Source organism: Pholcus phalangioides, unplaced genomic scaffold, assembly GCF_987345545.1.
Source record: "Pholcus phalangioides strain wild (caught in Gottingen) unplaced genomic scaffold, Ppha-v1.0 ptg000017l_1, whole genome shotgun sequence".
Classification (NCBI taxonomy): Eukaryota; Metazoa; Arthropoda; class Arachnida; order Araneae; family Pholcidae; genus Pholcus; species Pholcus phalangioides.
The window spans coordinates 66,873,416-66,889,377 of record NW_028301610.1 but is presented as its reverse complement, the minus strand read 5'-3'; the positions used below and the strand labels follow the sequence as shown (position 1 = coordinate 66,889,377).

Genomic DNA, 15,962 nt, shown 5'->3' with positions numbered 1-15,962 from the left:
TTAAGATATTAGTATGCTACTAGAGGATTTAAGTATGATTCACATACATATTTGTTTTAAAAATTAGAATATCTGAGTAATGAGCATCTTATCAACTGCACCTGCATAAGTTGGGAAGCCAATTTTACATTATGATTGTAATTTTACTTAGTCTTCTAAGAGATACTTCTTGGGCGTGAAAAATTTGTATTAAGTACACAGGCGTACAGTTACTCAGAATATTGAGAGGGCTTGAAAATATTAGTGGAGGGACTCATGGGCCTAACTAAAGTTCATGCCTGTGATGAGGTGAATACCTCCTGAAATGCCAAAATACTTTTTCTCCTTGTGTTTCAAAAACTAAAACATCTAAAACAAAAATATTGATTGCACAGATATTTTAGACAAATGCACATAAACTTGTCCAATCAAGTACTGTACATACTGTCTAGTTATGTATGTAAACCTGGAACAATGAATTCACTACATTACCAGTACAAAATGAGAACATTCCTGCATGAAGATTGAGAATATTCTTTGTTCCCTTGGGCTTCAAATTAACAAAGTTTGACTGTATTATGAGCACCTCTCTTTGGCTGTGTGTGATTATGGATTTCATACATTAAGATATTGGATCTATAAGCCTCTCATACTTATCTGGATTGATCTCGGCCATGGCACCTGTAGTTACTGTTGTGTTATCTATAGCAGCTGGCTTTTATTTGAGTAGCTTTTTTTTTAGCTTGAAACCACCATGCCTCCTTAAGATTAGTATCAAGTAGCATCTTCTGATACCATGAAACCCCCAAAACATCAATGAAGTTTCATTATCATAACCAAATTCTTGATGAAGCATTTGTTTTCCCATCTTCATATGCTAGAACCAGCAACAAATGCACCAGAAAACAATATGCACACAAGTCAAACTTTCAGAAACAGGAAGTAGAGAGCAATGTAAATCTGCATTTAAAATAGTTTTCTGATGTATTAGTTGCTGCCTTCTGGTTCTAGAACTTGAAGACTGTTTGGAGACAGAAGAGAATTTTTCCATCAAAAATTCAGACCATGTTTATGAAACTTCACTGGTGGGTTCATTATATTTGAAGATAGTACTAAGTGCTAATCTATTCGAGACTGTGGTGTCGTGGTAAAAAAAAAATTAGCCAAGTGCAAATCAACTACTGGAGTCATGGTCGAGATCCAATCCAGATGAGTAAAATGAGACACAACACTAGATACACACTCAGACTGACACTTACACTTTCCGCACAACTCACTAGGTAATAAATTGCCCATGGCGATAGACCCAAGTTGTGCTCTGTTTGAAAGGAAGAAAAATCCAGATGAGTGCAAGAGACATTAATTCAATTCCTTGATGTACAAACTCCACGATTAAAGCTAAAGATGAGCACAGTACAATGTATTCTTACAATATCAGCACATGGTTTCTCCCATAGTTGAAGCACACGAGCATATAAATTTACGTTTCTGCAGAAATGTCCTTTTTTTGTCCCCATAATTGTTAGGGTTAAAGAGGATTCTGGGTTTAAATAAATTACTAAGGAACATGTATAACACTTACAAGGCACCCATGGACTCAATTTAAAAAAGTAGGACAAGTGATTATAATTGCAATCATTTAGTCACACAGATCCCACAGGCAATGCTTGATAGTGTATATATAATTAGGAAAGTGGTCTTTAAAATCATAATTAATAACATAAATTTCAATAAATATACAATTCCTTAATTACCAGTTAGTGACTGTGCATCAAATGTTTCTTTGATGTCTTCACAGCACTATCAGTATCTGTAAGGTTGACTCATAGAGCCAAGGCAAAATGACAGAAGTGACTTGGTAACAAAAACAAAATTTTGTGTCAAAAAAACATACTGCTGTGTAACCACAGATAATTATTTTCTGTCTCTTCACAATATATCATACATTGTTTTTTTAGGAGTCTTCCAGAGTCCAGTCTGTCAAATCTTTCTCAGTGCACAGCAAATTATGAAGATATGTAAGTTTTTTTTAAGAAGGATGATCCTTTGAGATCACTTCCAAAAGCACAGCACAAAATGTATAAATTACAAGTTCCAACGTAAATAAGTCAAGGGGAACCAGATGGGCACTGTCCATCTTTTTTTAAAAGGATTTTTTTACATTTTACTGTTCATTGTAGGAGGATAGTTTTTGACAAATGGGGTACTAAACTGTACATGCACCTCATTTAAACATTTCTCTGCAGAGTTTCTAATGAATTGGTACATGTTGGAATATTTTGGAATTTGTACATAATTTAAAAAAAATTAATGATTGGACGAAATCATTTTGTACGCACCTTTCCAATGTATGGAGAAGTTTCAAAAAAAAAAAAAATATTTTAAAATTATTTTTCAGAATAATATATAAGCATATAATAAAAAAAATCTGTATAAAAATATGTTTATAACATGTTTGAACATTTTTGTAACTTGTAAAAACTTATAAAAGATTCATACATATACAGGCGGCCCTCGACTTTTGCACAATTCGCACATTTTAAAAATTCAATTTTTCTAAGATTTTTGTTGATAATATTTAAAAATTGGTTCACTTTTCATTTTGTGCCAGCAGTTAAGCAATATTATAAAGATAAAAATGCACAATTTAAAGCATTATTAATTTTAGACAATGCTCCATGACAACCAAAATCTCTGCAGAATTTATACCTGGAAATCAATATTGTTTCTTCCTCCCAGTACTATCTGTCTCGTACAGCCCATGGACCAAACAGTGATAGCTACGTTTATACAATATTATATGAGAACAATAATGAATCAAGACAATTGACAGGAAGGTGGACCTACATAAAGAGATTTTTGGAAAAAATATATGGAATGCAATTAACAATATTGGAGACTAATGGGCTGAAATAAGAGAGTCATCAATGAAAGGTTACTGGAAACAATTATGCCCACAAATGATGAATGATTTTATAAATTCGGAAGAGAAACTCTGGAAACTATATCACAGATAAAATAGTTAGCCTAATGAATGAACTAAACTTGGATGTCAACAACAAAGATGTTAATGAGTTGATTGAATCTCACTCAGTACCTCTGTTAAATGACTACTTAATTGAGCAACAAGAGTTGAATGAAATACACAATGAAAGTGAGAAAAAAGGAAAAATAGTCAAGACTTTGACAATCAAAAATATGAATGAAACCTACACATGCATTGTGACAAATTTTTGACTATCATAAAAGAATGTGATTCCAATCGAGAACGTATATCTCAAGTGCGTAGGGCGATTGAGAAAGATACAGCATGTTATAAAACACTTTATCAAGAAAAAAAGAAAAAAGGGTGGTATTTAACTAACTCTTGACAAGTTTATGAAGAAAATACCTGAAAGCAATTAAACACACCTCATTAACTTAATTATGTATATTGTGCAATAAATATTTTAAAATACATGTAAATTTTTTCTACATCCCTCTACTTTTGCGCGAAAATTCAACACTCGTACACATTTTCAGGAACCAATTATGTGCGAAAGTTAAGGGCCACCTACATACAAATGACAAAAAAATATCATGATGATTATAAATTATTTCAATAAAGATGCACTAAAAGCCATACGTTTTTTGGCACTTGAATTGCATAGCAACATATTTTATATAGGCATTTTGTAAAGATCTGAATTATCACAGTTTTGCTTCAAATGAAGCTAAAATAACACTATACAAATAGTTTTACAAACAGTAAATTACATATAAAAATGATGAATTAGCAAAAATCTAAGGTTTCAGCACAAAATGAAAATTTTCTCTGCTGCTAATATTTATTCTTATAAGTTCATTTTGGTGAGAAATGAATAACTGTTATGAGCCATTTTGACTTAACAGACATTGACAGAGAGATAAGTGCACTCCAGCCAATATGAATGTCTGGGTATTCAAGATCACACTCTCCTGATACACTAAATTGCTTATTTGCTGAAGGAAAATCGACTGATCATCATATTCCTGATTCTGCTATTCCTTCATCATCTGAAATTTAAAAAAAAAAAAACAACAGTTAAAAACTCTCATCACCTATGAAAATAGAATACAAATAGCAGCATTCCTATTAAAGTCTCTGCAAAAGTTTTTTTTTATAGAATGGGGTACAATTCGATTTTGCAACCCATGAAAAAATGCTGTTTTTATGTCACACTGCAGGATTTTCAAATTCAGATACACAGACAACATTTTATTATGTCATGAGCTTAGTACAATTTGGTGGTATTGAATATATATTATACACTGAAGAGTAAGTGAGACAATACATCAATTTGAGATAGGAGAAAGAGGGAAGGAAAGGATTGCACTTTTTGATTTAAATACATTCATGATACACACATTATAAACTATACATTGAATAAAGAAAAAAAATATATACATAAAAATATCTTTAAAAAACCTGCATTGAATAGGAACATTTTATATATATATATAAAGTATTTTCTAATGTTCCTATTCAATGCAATTTTTTTAAAGATATTTTTATGTATATTTTATATATATATATATCAAAGAGTGCATCAAAATATATTTGTGTCTAGGATTCATTCGCATACTCACTTTCCGCGAGAATAAAACTTTTTAGTTAGTCTGAGCAGCTACAATGAAATTGAAAATTGAGTGACATTGTTCATGAGATGGTTTTAAGAGACCATTCATATCAAAATGACTTACGAGATTAGACAAATATTTCTGTCTATATGAGTGATAGATTGAGCAATTGAAAAAACATGGTGCCAGGTTTTGAGTTCGTTGTTTCATTCTAAGTTGAAAAAGGAATTCATTGTGATATCAATTTTTGATGTCACATAATCCTCAACAAATGTCAATGTCTCAAATGCAATTTGAGAAACTTATGAGGGTGATTATTATTATTTTCCATAGCACTCAGATCAATTTGGAGGTTTTGATCTACATATGTTTGCAGAATCTGTGGCAGAAACTTAACAGCTGTGTTGGGATCCTGAGCAAACCACACAAACCCATAGCTAGATTTTTCAAGTAACAGTTTGACGTCTGAAGCCTAGTTAAATTTTGATTCAATGATCGAGTTGCTGTAAATATGATTTCCTACTAAGCCTACAGCCTGGCATTTTGAGAATACATATCCACAATTTAACAATCAACTTTATAGATGTAATAGATAAAGTTTATCCGAGTTCCAATCACAATATGTAATTTGGAGTATATTTTGACAAATTAAATATTTTCTTAACAAAAAAAGAGAAGCATTTGTGGAGTTGGTGAAGGTAACGTATTGACCAAACTGGTGAGCCATAGATCGAAATAGAAGTTACCATACCATTAAATAGTTTGAACCAGCTATAAGGGGAATTGAGTTCGACTCCCAGAAGAATAGGCCATAATGCATGTATTGCAGATATACCCTTCGCTTGGAAATAATTTTTTGTCAGATAGTATGTTCCAGAGGAAGAAAAGAAAATTCCAAGGTAAGTATCATTTTTGGATATCCCCCCTTACAGAAGACCAAGACTTTTGGTTTATTCACAGTAACCGTTAGCTTATTTAGTCCCTGTAAAATTGCTCTAGAATATCAATTGTTATTCTTAAATGGGGAATTGCTGTTCTTCATAGGGATGTCAGCCAGTAATACTGTCTCATCTGCGTAGTGTTGAGTTGTGGAAAGACAAAACTTTTATTTCTGCAGAATTTAAGCGAATTACGAGGTCATTCAAAAACAGTGAGAACAAAATGGGACTCAGAATTTCCCCCTGAATAACACCAGAGTTGATTTTGAACGCCTCAGTATATCGTAATGAGCAGCGCACCCTTGCAGCAGTTTTTATATATGTCAGCGAGCATGGAAACTAATTTTGCTCACTAGGATTAAACTCTTGAAGAACTGACCAGAGAATTTGGTGGTCCACTGAATCAAATGCACTCTTGAAGTCAATGAAAGCTGAGAACAGCTTCCCTCTCTTCAGTTTTAATTTGTTTTGAATTCAAAATAAACACCTGATCCTGTAATATATCTACTTCTTAATACCATTTATAGATGGCAGCACCGTCCTGCCTTGTAAGATGGTGATAGTAATAAAGAAGGGCAGTCATGCTCTGGATGCCATGCTAACTGGTTGTAGCAATCTATGTTCATCGTTATAGTTAGTAGACCAAACAGTAAATAGCCAAGCATCAATATATATCATGGTGTCAGTTAGAGAAATACTCAAGTATTTTTGAATTTACGATGAAAAAGATGGAGAACAGCCTGCCGACCATCCAGCCATTCGATGCCGGAGCAAACCCGTCCAGAGCATGGAGGTAATGGAAGGAAGACTTCTTGGATTATTTAGAAGTACTTAAATACAGTTCGGAGGCAGAAACTACAAAAACGGCTCTTTTTCGTCGTGTGTGGAGAGGAATTGAAGAAGCAGTTGCGATCCTTGGATATTGCACCCGCAGCGGCAAGCACTGCAATATCGCTCGAACAACTCCTTCGCGAGTTCGACAAATATTTCTCGGAACATCAGAACGACATTTGTGCATCTTTCCAATTCCTTGAAATAAAACAAGAAAAAGGCAAAAAATTTGCCGACTATTTTTCACAACTACGATGCGCAGTTGTTGAGTGTAATTACGGGCAGCCGATGGAAAGAATGCTCCATGACAAGATCATCCAAGGACTGAGTGACAAAGCACTACAAGAAAGACTGGTCCGAGAAACGAGTAGATCAACAAAAACACTGCAAGACATCATTAGTGTGCAAAACGTGCGAACATAGTAAGGCACAGGCAACAGAGATGGGCGAAAGCAAAATAACGGTTGATGCAGTAAAGAGGAACAAACACCACACAGCAGGGTCGCGGCCAGCAAACAACGAAAACGCCGAACAGAGAGACTAAACAGTGTGTGAAAAAACAGCGTCTGAAAGAATGTCCAGCCTTCGGAAGTAAGTGCCGCGGAAAAAATCACTGGCCAAATTATTTAGGAAAAAAACCTTCTATAAAAGAATAAATACTCGCCGAGTTAACACAGTAGATCGCACCAGTGAAGACAGCGGCTCAGATACTGCATATTTAGGTGAATTAAAATCGATTGATGCCTTAGATCAGTGGTTCTCAACCTGGGGCCATATGGCTCCGTTGCGGTCCTGGGATATTCTAGGGGGGCCACGGGAGAAAATCAGAAGAAAGATGTTCCACGACAGGTGGTGAAGGGTGTCAGAGAACTGTGAAGAGAAAAGCTTTAAAAATGGAACATGGTTGAAAAATATTACTACACTGCTCAAAACAATTAGGGGAGCACATGGTTTTAACAAAATTACGCAAAGATGTATACCGATAAGTAACATAAAATGAATCATCCATAATTTAAAGCCTAGCAGGAAACGGAAGACGAAAACTTCATATGCAAATCAAAGTTCATGACGTCAAAAACCAGAAAAAGGAGATAAGGGCAGAAATCGGGATGTTGCAGAAACGTCTGTTTTACTGCCGTAACTGTGAAATTCGATTACGCAGTATTTTTTTTTGAGACAAGGTGACTTGAGGATGTCTCAACAATGTGATTTACCGGAATCCATGGCATGGCGTGTTATAGGCAGACTGGAATCCGGGCAAACAAAACGTAGTGTCGCGGACGCTGTTGGAGTCGCCAGAACTGTTGTTGCAAGGCTGTGGAATCGATTCCAAGAAACAGGAAATGTTAGACGTCGACCAAGGCAAGGTCGGCCATGTGCCACTACAGCAACTGATGACCGGTATATACGGTTAACAGCCCGTCGAAACAGAACAGAGAATGCTACGCAGCTGCAAAGACGGTTGCTCTTGGCAACAGGACGAAGGGTGTCCAGCCAAACAGTACGTAATCGGCTTCATGAGGGAGGCCTCTATGCATGTAGGCCAATGGTCTGCATTCCGTTGACCCCACGCCACCGTGCGGCCCGAAGAAGATGGGCTGCTGAACATCGAGATTGGAGCCAAGTGCTGTTTACAGACGAGTCCCGATTCAGTCTGGAGTGTGATACCCGACGTGTTCTGGTATGGAGGGACAGGGGCACTCGAAATAACCCCGCATTCGTTCGTGAAAGGTAACAATACAGACGAGCTGGTTGGATGGTATGGGGTGGAATCAGCATAGGCGGACGTACGGACCTGCATATCATTCGGAATGGCACTTTGACGGCCCGTAAATGTCGTAGACACGAAGGTATGCAGACGAGATACTGCGACCTCATGTCATCCCTTACGCTGGAGCCATTGGAGATTCCTTTGTTTTCCAGGATGATAATGGCCGACTGCATAGAGCTCGTCTGGTGGAGAACATGCTTGAAGCTGAAACAATACAGCGTATGGAATGGCCAACGTGCTCTCCTGACCTGAATCCGCAGGTGGACGACGCATTGCTGTGCGACCAAGGCCGCCTGTTACTGTCCGAGACTTGCAGATTGCACTTCTTGAGGAGTGGAACAGTATTCCCCAATGTCTGATCGATAACCTCATCGCATCCATGGCAAACAGGTGTGCAGCAGTCTTAGCTGTTCGAGGAGACCACACGCCCTATTAAAACTCATGCATCATGTCTAAACAGTATTTTTTTTATCGTTTACATGTAACCAAATTGTTGCCCTAAATCATCTTTTTTCTATATTTTCAAAGAATTAAAGCTTAATTCCAAATTTTTTTACGTCTTTTTTCTGTATTGTGCATTGATACGCATGTACTATCCATTGTATGCCAATACGTGGCTGTCTCGCACGGTTTTCTTCACTTTTTTGCTTGCTCCCCTAATTGTTTTGAACAGTGTACTTTCAGAATTCATCAGATCCGTCCACAGAACCAGAAGCATCTTAACCCTTGGGTCTATGTGGGCATGACCCGGGTTTTCATGTCTATAATGGAGGGGGGAAGAGAACTGCACTATATCTAATTTTCATGTGTAAGCTGTTACTTCCAGCTAAGTATGGAGGGCCGCCAGGGCAACGGTTGATGTGTTGGGAGGATCGATTTATCATGCATGTTCGTTGGATCGTCCCGTATTTTACACAGACCATTTTTTACAATATAATTTGACTCCTGGGAGAGATGATAATCCACCATTTGAATCCGTTTCTAGCCAGGATTCCAGAGATTGATCTGATTTATTGAAATTTCATTCATAATTAAAAATAGAAAGTATCTCACTTCTTGGATAAGGGTAGAGGGGGCACTGGATAGGACAGGGGGCCACGAGAAAAAATGTGATCCATAGGGGGGCCATGGATACTGGAGCACAAGTGAACATTATACCTAAGAGTGAACTGCTAAAATGGGAAATAAAGCCAACTATGAAGAAAATTAAACAACCAGTGCTAGACTACAGTGATAATGTAGTTCAAATATTGGGTGAGTGTTTGTTAACTTGTGAGGTCAAGAATCAGAAGAAAATTTTCAAATTTCTTGTAACAACTCTGAACTCCTGCCCTATATTAGACCTAGTTGCTTGCAATGAATTGGGACTAATTAAAAGATTGAATGACCTTATGAAAATGAACAGAAATTCACATAAGAGTGATACACTGGAAGAAGTTATGAAAGAATTCTCAGATGTTTTTACTGGTGTGGGACGACTCAAACGTACTGTAAAAATTAAATTGAAAGAAAATTATGCACTAAATGTGGCTGCTCCACAAAAAATGGCATTGGCTCTTCATGGAAAAGTGACATTGTCTCTTCATGGCAAAGTGAAAGAGGAACTCAAACGCATGAGTGATAATGGAATAATTGCAAAAGTAGAGGAACCTACTGAGTGGGTCAGCAACATGGTTGTGGAGAATACACCCAAAAAATTATGCATTTGTCTAGACCCAAGGCCATTAAATGATGCCATACAAAGACCTCACTATCAAATACCAGCAGCCGATAATCTGATAACAAAGCTGCAAGGATGTAAAGTATTTACATTCTTAGATACAAAAAATGGATTCTGGCAGTTACCACTTGATGAAGAATCATCATTTTTAACAACTTTCACAACACCTTGGGGAAGATATCAATTTTTAGTTTTACCATTTGGACTAAACAATGCCCCAGAAGAGTTTCAGAGGGCCATGAATGAAATTTTTGAAGATGATCCAGAAATAAATCCATACTTTGATGACATAGCCCTTGGATCTTCATCCATGCAAGAACATTGTCAGTTACTCCGTCGGACCCTGACACTAGTCAGAGAAGCTAATCTTGAGTTCAATATTGAAAAGACACAATTAGCCTTAACATCAGTCAATTATTTGGGACATATAATGTCTGATACTGGAATAACTCCAGATCACAAAAAAGTTAAGGCCATTAACGAGTTTGCTGTTCCCAAATGTCGTGAGGATCTACAAAGATTTCTTGGAATGATAACTTATCTAGCCAAGTTCACTCCTCACTAGTCTAGTTTAACTCGCTCGCTACATCAGCTATTAAAACAAGATACTGAGTGGCTGTGGGATGAAAATACCCAACTTGATTTTGAAAAATGAAAACAAATGATAGAGCAAGCTCCATGTCTACAATATTTTGATGTGAAAAAATCAGTGACTGTTTCAGTGGATGCCAGCCAGCAGGGATTAGGAGCAGTTCTCCTACAAGATAACAAACCAGTTGCATATGAATCTGCTACACTTACAGCAGCTCAAACACGCTATGCACAGATCGAGAAAGAACTGTTAGCTGTGATCTATGGACTTGAACATTTCAATTAGTACACCTATGGAAGACCAGTAGTTGTTCAAACCGATCACAAGCCCCTTCTAAGGTTGAGTAAAAAGCAATATGACACAATCTCTCCCAGACTTCAGCGCATGCTGTTGAGATTGAATAAATATAATGTTGAACTTATGTTCCTACCTGGTAAAGAGCTAAAGATTGCAGACGCCTTGTGAAGAGCTCAATCCCCAAATGACAAATTTGAAGAGGATTAGAGCAAGAAGCAGCTGTCTCAATTAATCTCCTTGCATGTGCTACACCCAATAAATGGCACGAATATGCTTTGATGACAGCAAGTGATGCAGAGCTGCAGGATGTGCTTCATCATGTTCAAAAGGGATGGCCAGAAAAGAGTAGAACCAGAGCAGCAGCTCAGCCTTACTGGCACTGTAGAGCTGAGCTGTATTATTCTAAAGAAGGAATAATATTCAGAGGCCAGAGACTTGTTGTGCCACAAGTTGCAAGACCAGAAGTCTTGGAAAAACTGCATGTCTCGCATCAAGGTATTATTGCTTGCAAATTGAAAGCTAGAGAATATTTTTACTGGCCGAAAATAATTGACGATGTGGAAAACTACATCAATAGATGTAAAATCTGTCAGCAAAATCAGAGGGCAAATTCGAAAGAAGTCGGGGTAGGGCAGAAAATAGCAAGATACAATGTGGAGTCTCTTAAAATCAAAATAATCAGCTGATAAAAAAATGAAAAGATTAGTAATTTTTAAATTTCTATATTTGTTAATTTATTTTGATCGTACCCAAAAATTAGGCCACCATTGGGTCTACCAATACGTTATTTAGATGCCAGACTTTGGATAGTTTTATAATTCTGCATTTGAGTTGGTCATTTAAATTCAATATTATACCAGGTTTCCACCAGTGAAAAAAAATCTCAATCCGTGAAATCATACCAGAAATCAGGATAATCATATTCGTTATACAATCCAGCAATATTAAGATGCGAAATATTTCTGGGGATCTTATTTTTTTACTCAATTTTTGATTAGAAGTTGATTCATCATTATAATTACAAGCATCTACATTGCAAACAGGCCGGTTATAATTTATAAATTTGGATTCTGTACTTTAATTATGCCTGTACATTCCAGATTACAAATAAAAATCTCGTTATCTTTATTAGTTTGTCCACCAACATTTTTGCATTCTTACCCTGTGTAACTGCCTTTTTCCTTTCAATGTTCAGCAGACTCCTCTTTCTGACAACCGGTGAATAATCCTGGGAGACTGATATGCCAAAGGATTTCAAATTCTTCCATTTTTTCCAAGATTGTCATCAGTGGAGGGTATGCGGGCTATGATTGCGCCAGTTTTTCACTTGTAGATTTTCCTATCCTATGGGCCCTGTCAATATGCACTCGAGACACTCCCACTTTTTCACACAAGTTCTTCATTTTGTCCTTGCACACATCCCAGGTTTCAGCAGATTGATCACAGGGAACCCCGAAAAACACCAGATTATCATGACGAGAACGGTTTTCGAGGTCGTCAATTTTTTTTATCTTAACTCAATTATACTTGATCCAGTCGATCACGGCTCCCATATTTCTGTAGCCATTTTGGCATTTTCAGTACGGAGGACATCTCTCTCTTGTTTAGCCACTTCCAAGTCCATCATGATTCTGGACAGGGAGTTTTAACCGATTCAAATTGTCGCGACAAATCGGCAAGCTCTACTGTATTCCGCAGTGCAAAAGTTCTTATCTCTATAAGTAGATCTCTGTCACTCTGATTCACATCATCAGAGACAGCAAGAGTAGCATCCGGTGATGAATTATGTCTAGGGCATTTCAAAAGATTGTTCATAGACTGATCAGCAAAATCAGGTGGTGTTCTGTCATTGCCGTTGAGAGCAAAATATTTCGTCTATCTTTATTTCCTCAGTATTTGTTATTTTTTGCCATTCTTTATGCCAATCAGCTTATGATCAGTAGAGACAGATCAAAATTGAGGAAGATCAATCATTTAAAAGATTCACATTCAAATATTATAATTATTTAAAAAACAGAAACTATATCTCCATTTAAAAACGATTTTTTTTTAAATCTTTCAAAAATGGTGTTAGAGAGAATAAAATTAGCATCCTTCTCACATGAAAGCTAGTGTTGACACCCCAGATTTTCAAATTCTTTTGAGCAGCAATTGCTATAATGGTCCTTATGGTGTTTTACTTCGATGTTAATGAGAAAGTTTTAACTCCCTCCATTTGTGAGAATCCTTTCACACACAGACAAACCTTGTAACATTCAATGTTTTCATTGGGTAAATATTTTTTGTTTAACATCCACTTTGATCAAATAACATTCTTTTCTTCAGGACATCCCACCTGTCCAAAGTCCTTTTTCTGAAGGGACTCAAGTTCTTGTTCGATTGCTTCTTTCCAGTCTTCAGACTGATGAGAATTCAAAGCTTCCTCATGTGTCTTTCAAATTTCTATTTCATTTTTCTAAATTTCTAAAAAATTTCTTTCAAATTTCTAATATTATAATGTCTGGGTGTTTTTAAAGTTCCTCTTGGTTTGGGATCATATGATGGAGTTTCTTCATCTTCTGAACTCTGCAATGGCTGTGATTGACTAAGCTGTTGCCTTCATCTATCAGCAGTGGGGCCGGATTAACCATTAAGCAGAATAAGTACATGCTTAGGGCATCAGGAAAAAAAGGGTACCCACAAAAAGTTATAAAATGCAAAATTTTTTTCCAGCATCAAACATCTGGCAAAAATTGCAGAATTTTTGATTGATTGTAAAGTTGGAGACCTTCATCAAAAGGATGGCACAAATGCAAAAAAACTAATAATATTTGCAAACTAGAGACCATGTTGATGCTGAATTTTTGAAATGATATTTCGTGCAGTTTCCATAAAGTTTTGGGCTTCTTAACAGCTCATAGGGCTCTTGGGCAAACTCATCTTTCTAAGGCCTTCCACCGCCAACCTAGCACAAAATATCTGCCTACCAATTTGTCTCATATTGTAAACAGATCTAAATGTCATGAGATCTTAGGGCTGCATTCAAGCATGACCCATGCATTAAGAGTAATCTAAGTTCTACAGAATAAGGACATGAGCTTCAAAATGGGCTTTTGAGTACAAAATTCAATAAAATCTTTGAGTCATTAATCGGATTCATTACATGGTTTCAGGGGAGATGAAATGAATGGAAAGTGAATGGGCGATGATGACTTTAGGAACGTTACATTATCATTAATTATTACCACCCATGCAAGAGTTTCGGCATCCCTCAGGTGTTACACCAGTAAAATTATCCCAAAAATTCACTGCTGCATTCCCGGCCTGATGAAATTCAGTTTTCACTGTGAATCATTCAGTCTACTATGCTCATAATTTGAAATTGAGTAAAAACTTTTTTTTCTAATTTTTGTAATTATTTTTCTCTTTCACCCCTGATTCGGAACTCTGTGCATCTGCATAGGCTACACAGCCTAGATTAAACTACAAAATGGTGGCTCTGGAGTCCCTAGAATATTGGTATAAAGACTCCTTAGATCGATCCACGTAGAAGTAAAAGAAATGCTAACAGATGTATATTACAACTCGAAAATCGAAAATGCATCAGGAAGAAAAGGTACACAATGACTGTGGTTCACCAAAAATAAGGTACCTGTGAGTAATATCTGACATTCTAAGATTCAGTGGCTGCTTTTGAGGCTGGTTTTTTCAAATACTTACTAGCAATCAATGGGAAGAAATATCTTAGTTTTCGAAAGATTTTGAAAAAAAAAACAACTAAAAATTAAACGTCTGTCTTTTTGAACAGTATGAAAGAAAAATTCCAAAAACTTTGAAAGATGTTCCGAAAAAAACTCAGGAGATATTATCGAAGATTTTGCAAGTTAAAAAAGGGGGGGAGGGAGGAGACTTTCAATGCCTGTGCTTAGAAATATTCACAAGATTCTGCCTCAGATTAGTAAATTTTATATTTTAGAATTTTTTTTTTTTTAATTTATAGATTCAATATTGTGTAAAATATACATGTAAGGACCGGTGGGGATGAAAGGGCACCAAAACCATTTAACTGCTTAGGGCCTTCAAACGTCTTATTCTGTTCCTGGTCAGCAGGTCCATTTTATCTATACCAGTGGTGTTATCTTCAGATTCAGAGCTGTTGAAGGAGACTGAGAAATGACTAATGGATAAGAATTTTCATTAAATGCAACATTTCTTGACACTTCTTGTTGTTCATCACACACATTGTTCTTGACACTGTAGGACCAGTGCCGTCTTAACACATGGGCCCACCCAGGAATAGCCCGGGGGCCTCAAAAAAATGAGAAGTAGTTGAATGTTTCGAGAAATTACCAGCTAGGGTCTCAGAAAATCCACTTGTCCTAGGGGCCCCATGATGCTTTTAAGACAGCCCTGTGTAGGACCAGACATTACCTAGGCTCCATCCCATGGGAATATGTCAGCCCGGTACCCCAAAGGGTTGGACCTTGCTGAGTTCTTGACACTGGATCAAACGGTCTATAATTTGTTGAATTCCCTTTGTGACAAATGAAAACTGTCTTTTTAATCTTGGGTGACAGTTTCTAATGCAATTGGTCAGGCACATGCATATAAGCTTCTGAACAAAATGTTCTCAGATGTTTCAGTGATATCTATTTTCCCATCCAAAGTTATATGGAGTAGATCCAGGCACATGATTATTTGCAGCATGGTTGAGAATGTAAACTTCTGTGTTAATTGCCACCACCCACAAAAATAATTACAATTTCTTGCTATGATATAAAGTATTGATCGAGCACTTCCTATTATGGTTCTCACATTTCTTGCAGCTCTCCCATTTTGCTCTGGTGTATTGGGATGCAGTTGCCTCAAGCTCTATGCCCTTGGTATTAAGAAAATCTATGAAGTTATGGTTTATATTTACTCTGCACCATTATCCACTCCGAGTGCTTTAACTTGTTGAGAATTTGTTTTCGCAAACATTCATGAAATTTTTGAAGTGCTCTAATGTATCATATTTATGCTTGAAAAATAAAACAGAGACATGACCACCGAAATATTCTTTCAAAATAAAGTAATTTGCACCACCAAGTGATGTTGATAGGGCCACGCGAGTCACTAGATCAATTCGTCAGGTTTATCAGCTTCGTACGTTCTACAACTGAAGAATAGCTTGTGTTGTTTACCATATTTACATCCTTCACAAAAAAAAATTATATATCAGCATTTGAAAAATCAATTTGATGCCCTTGTCACTCA

The 15,962-nt window shown here is 36.6% G+C and overlaps 1 protein-coding gene across 1 annotated transcript in view; it reads right to left on the bottom strand.

The window, feature by feature from the left end:
* Window positions 1–2,049: 2,049 nt before the first annotated feature.
* The window catches only part of LOC149074660 (tyrosine-protein phosphatase 10D-like), a 403,111-nt gene continuing 389,198 nt past the window's right edge, over window positions 2,050–15,962 (bottom strand). Inside the window, exon 27 of the mRNA XM_089247098.1 lies at window positions 2,050–4,014. Coding sequence (XP_089103224.1) covers window positions 3,983–4,014 — 32 coding nt within the window. The 3' untranslated portion in view covers window positions 2,050–3,982. The remainder of the gene's footprint in view (window positions 4,015–15,962) is intronic.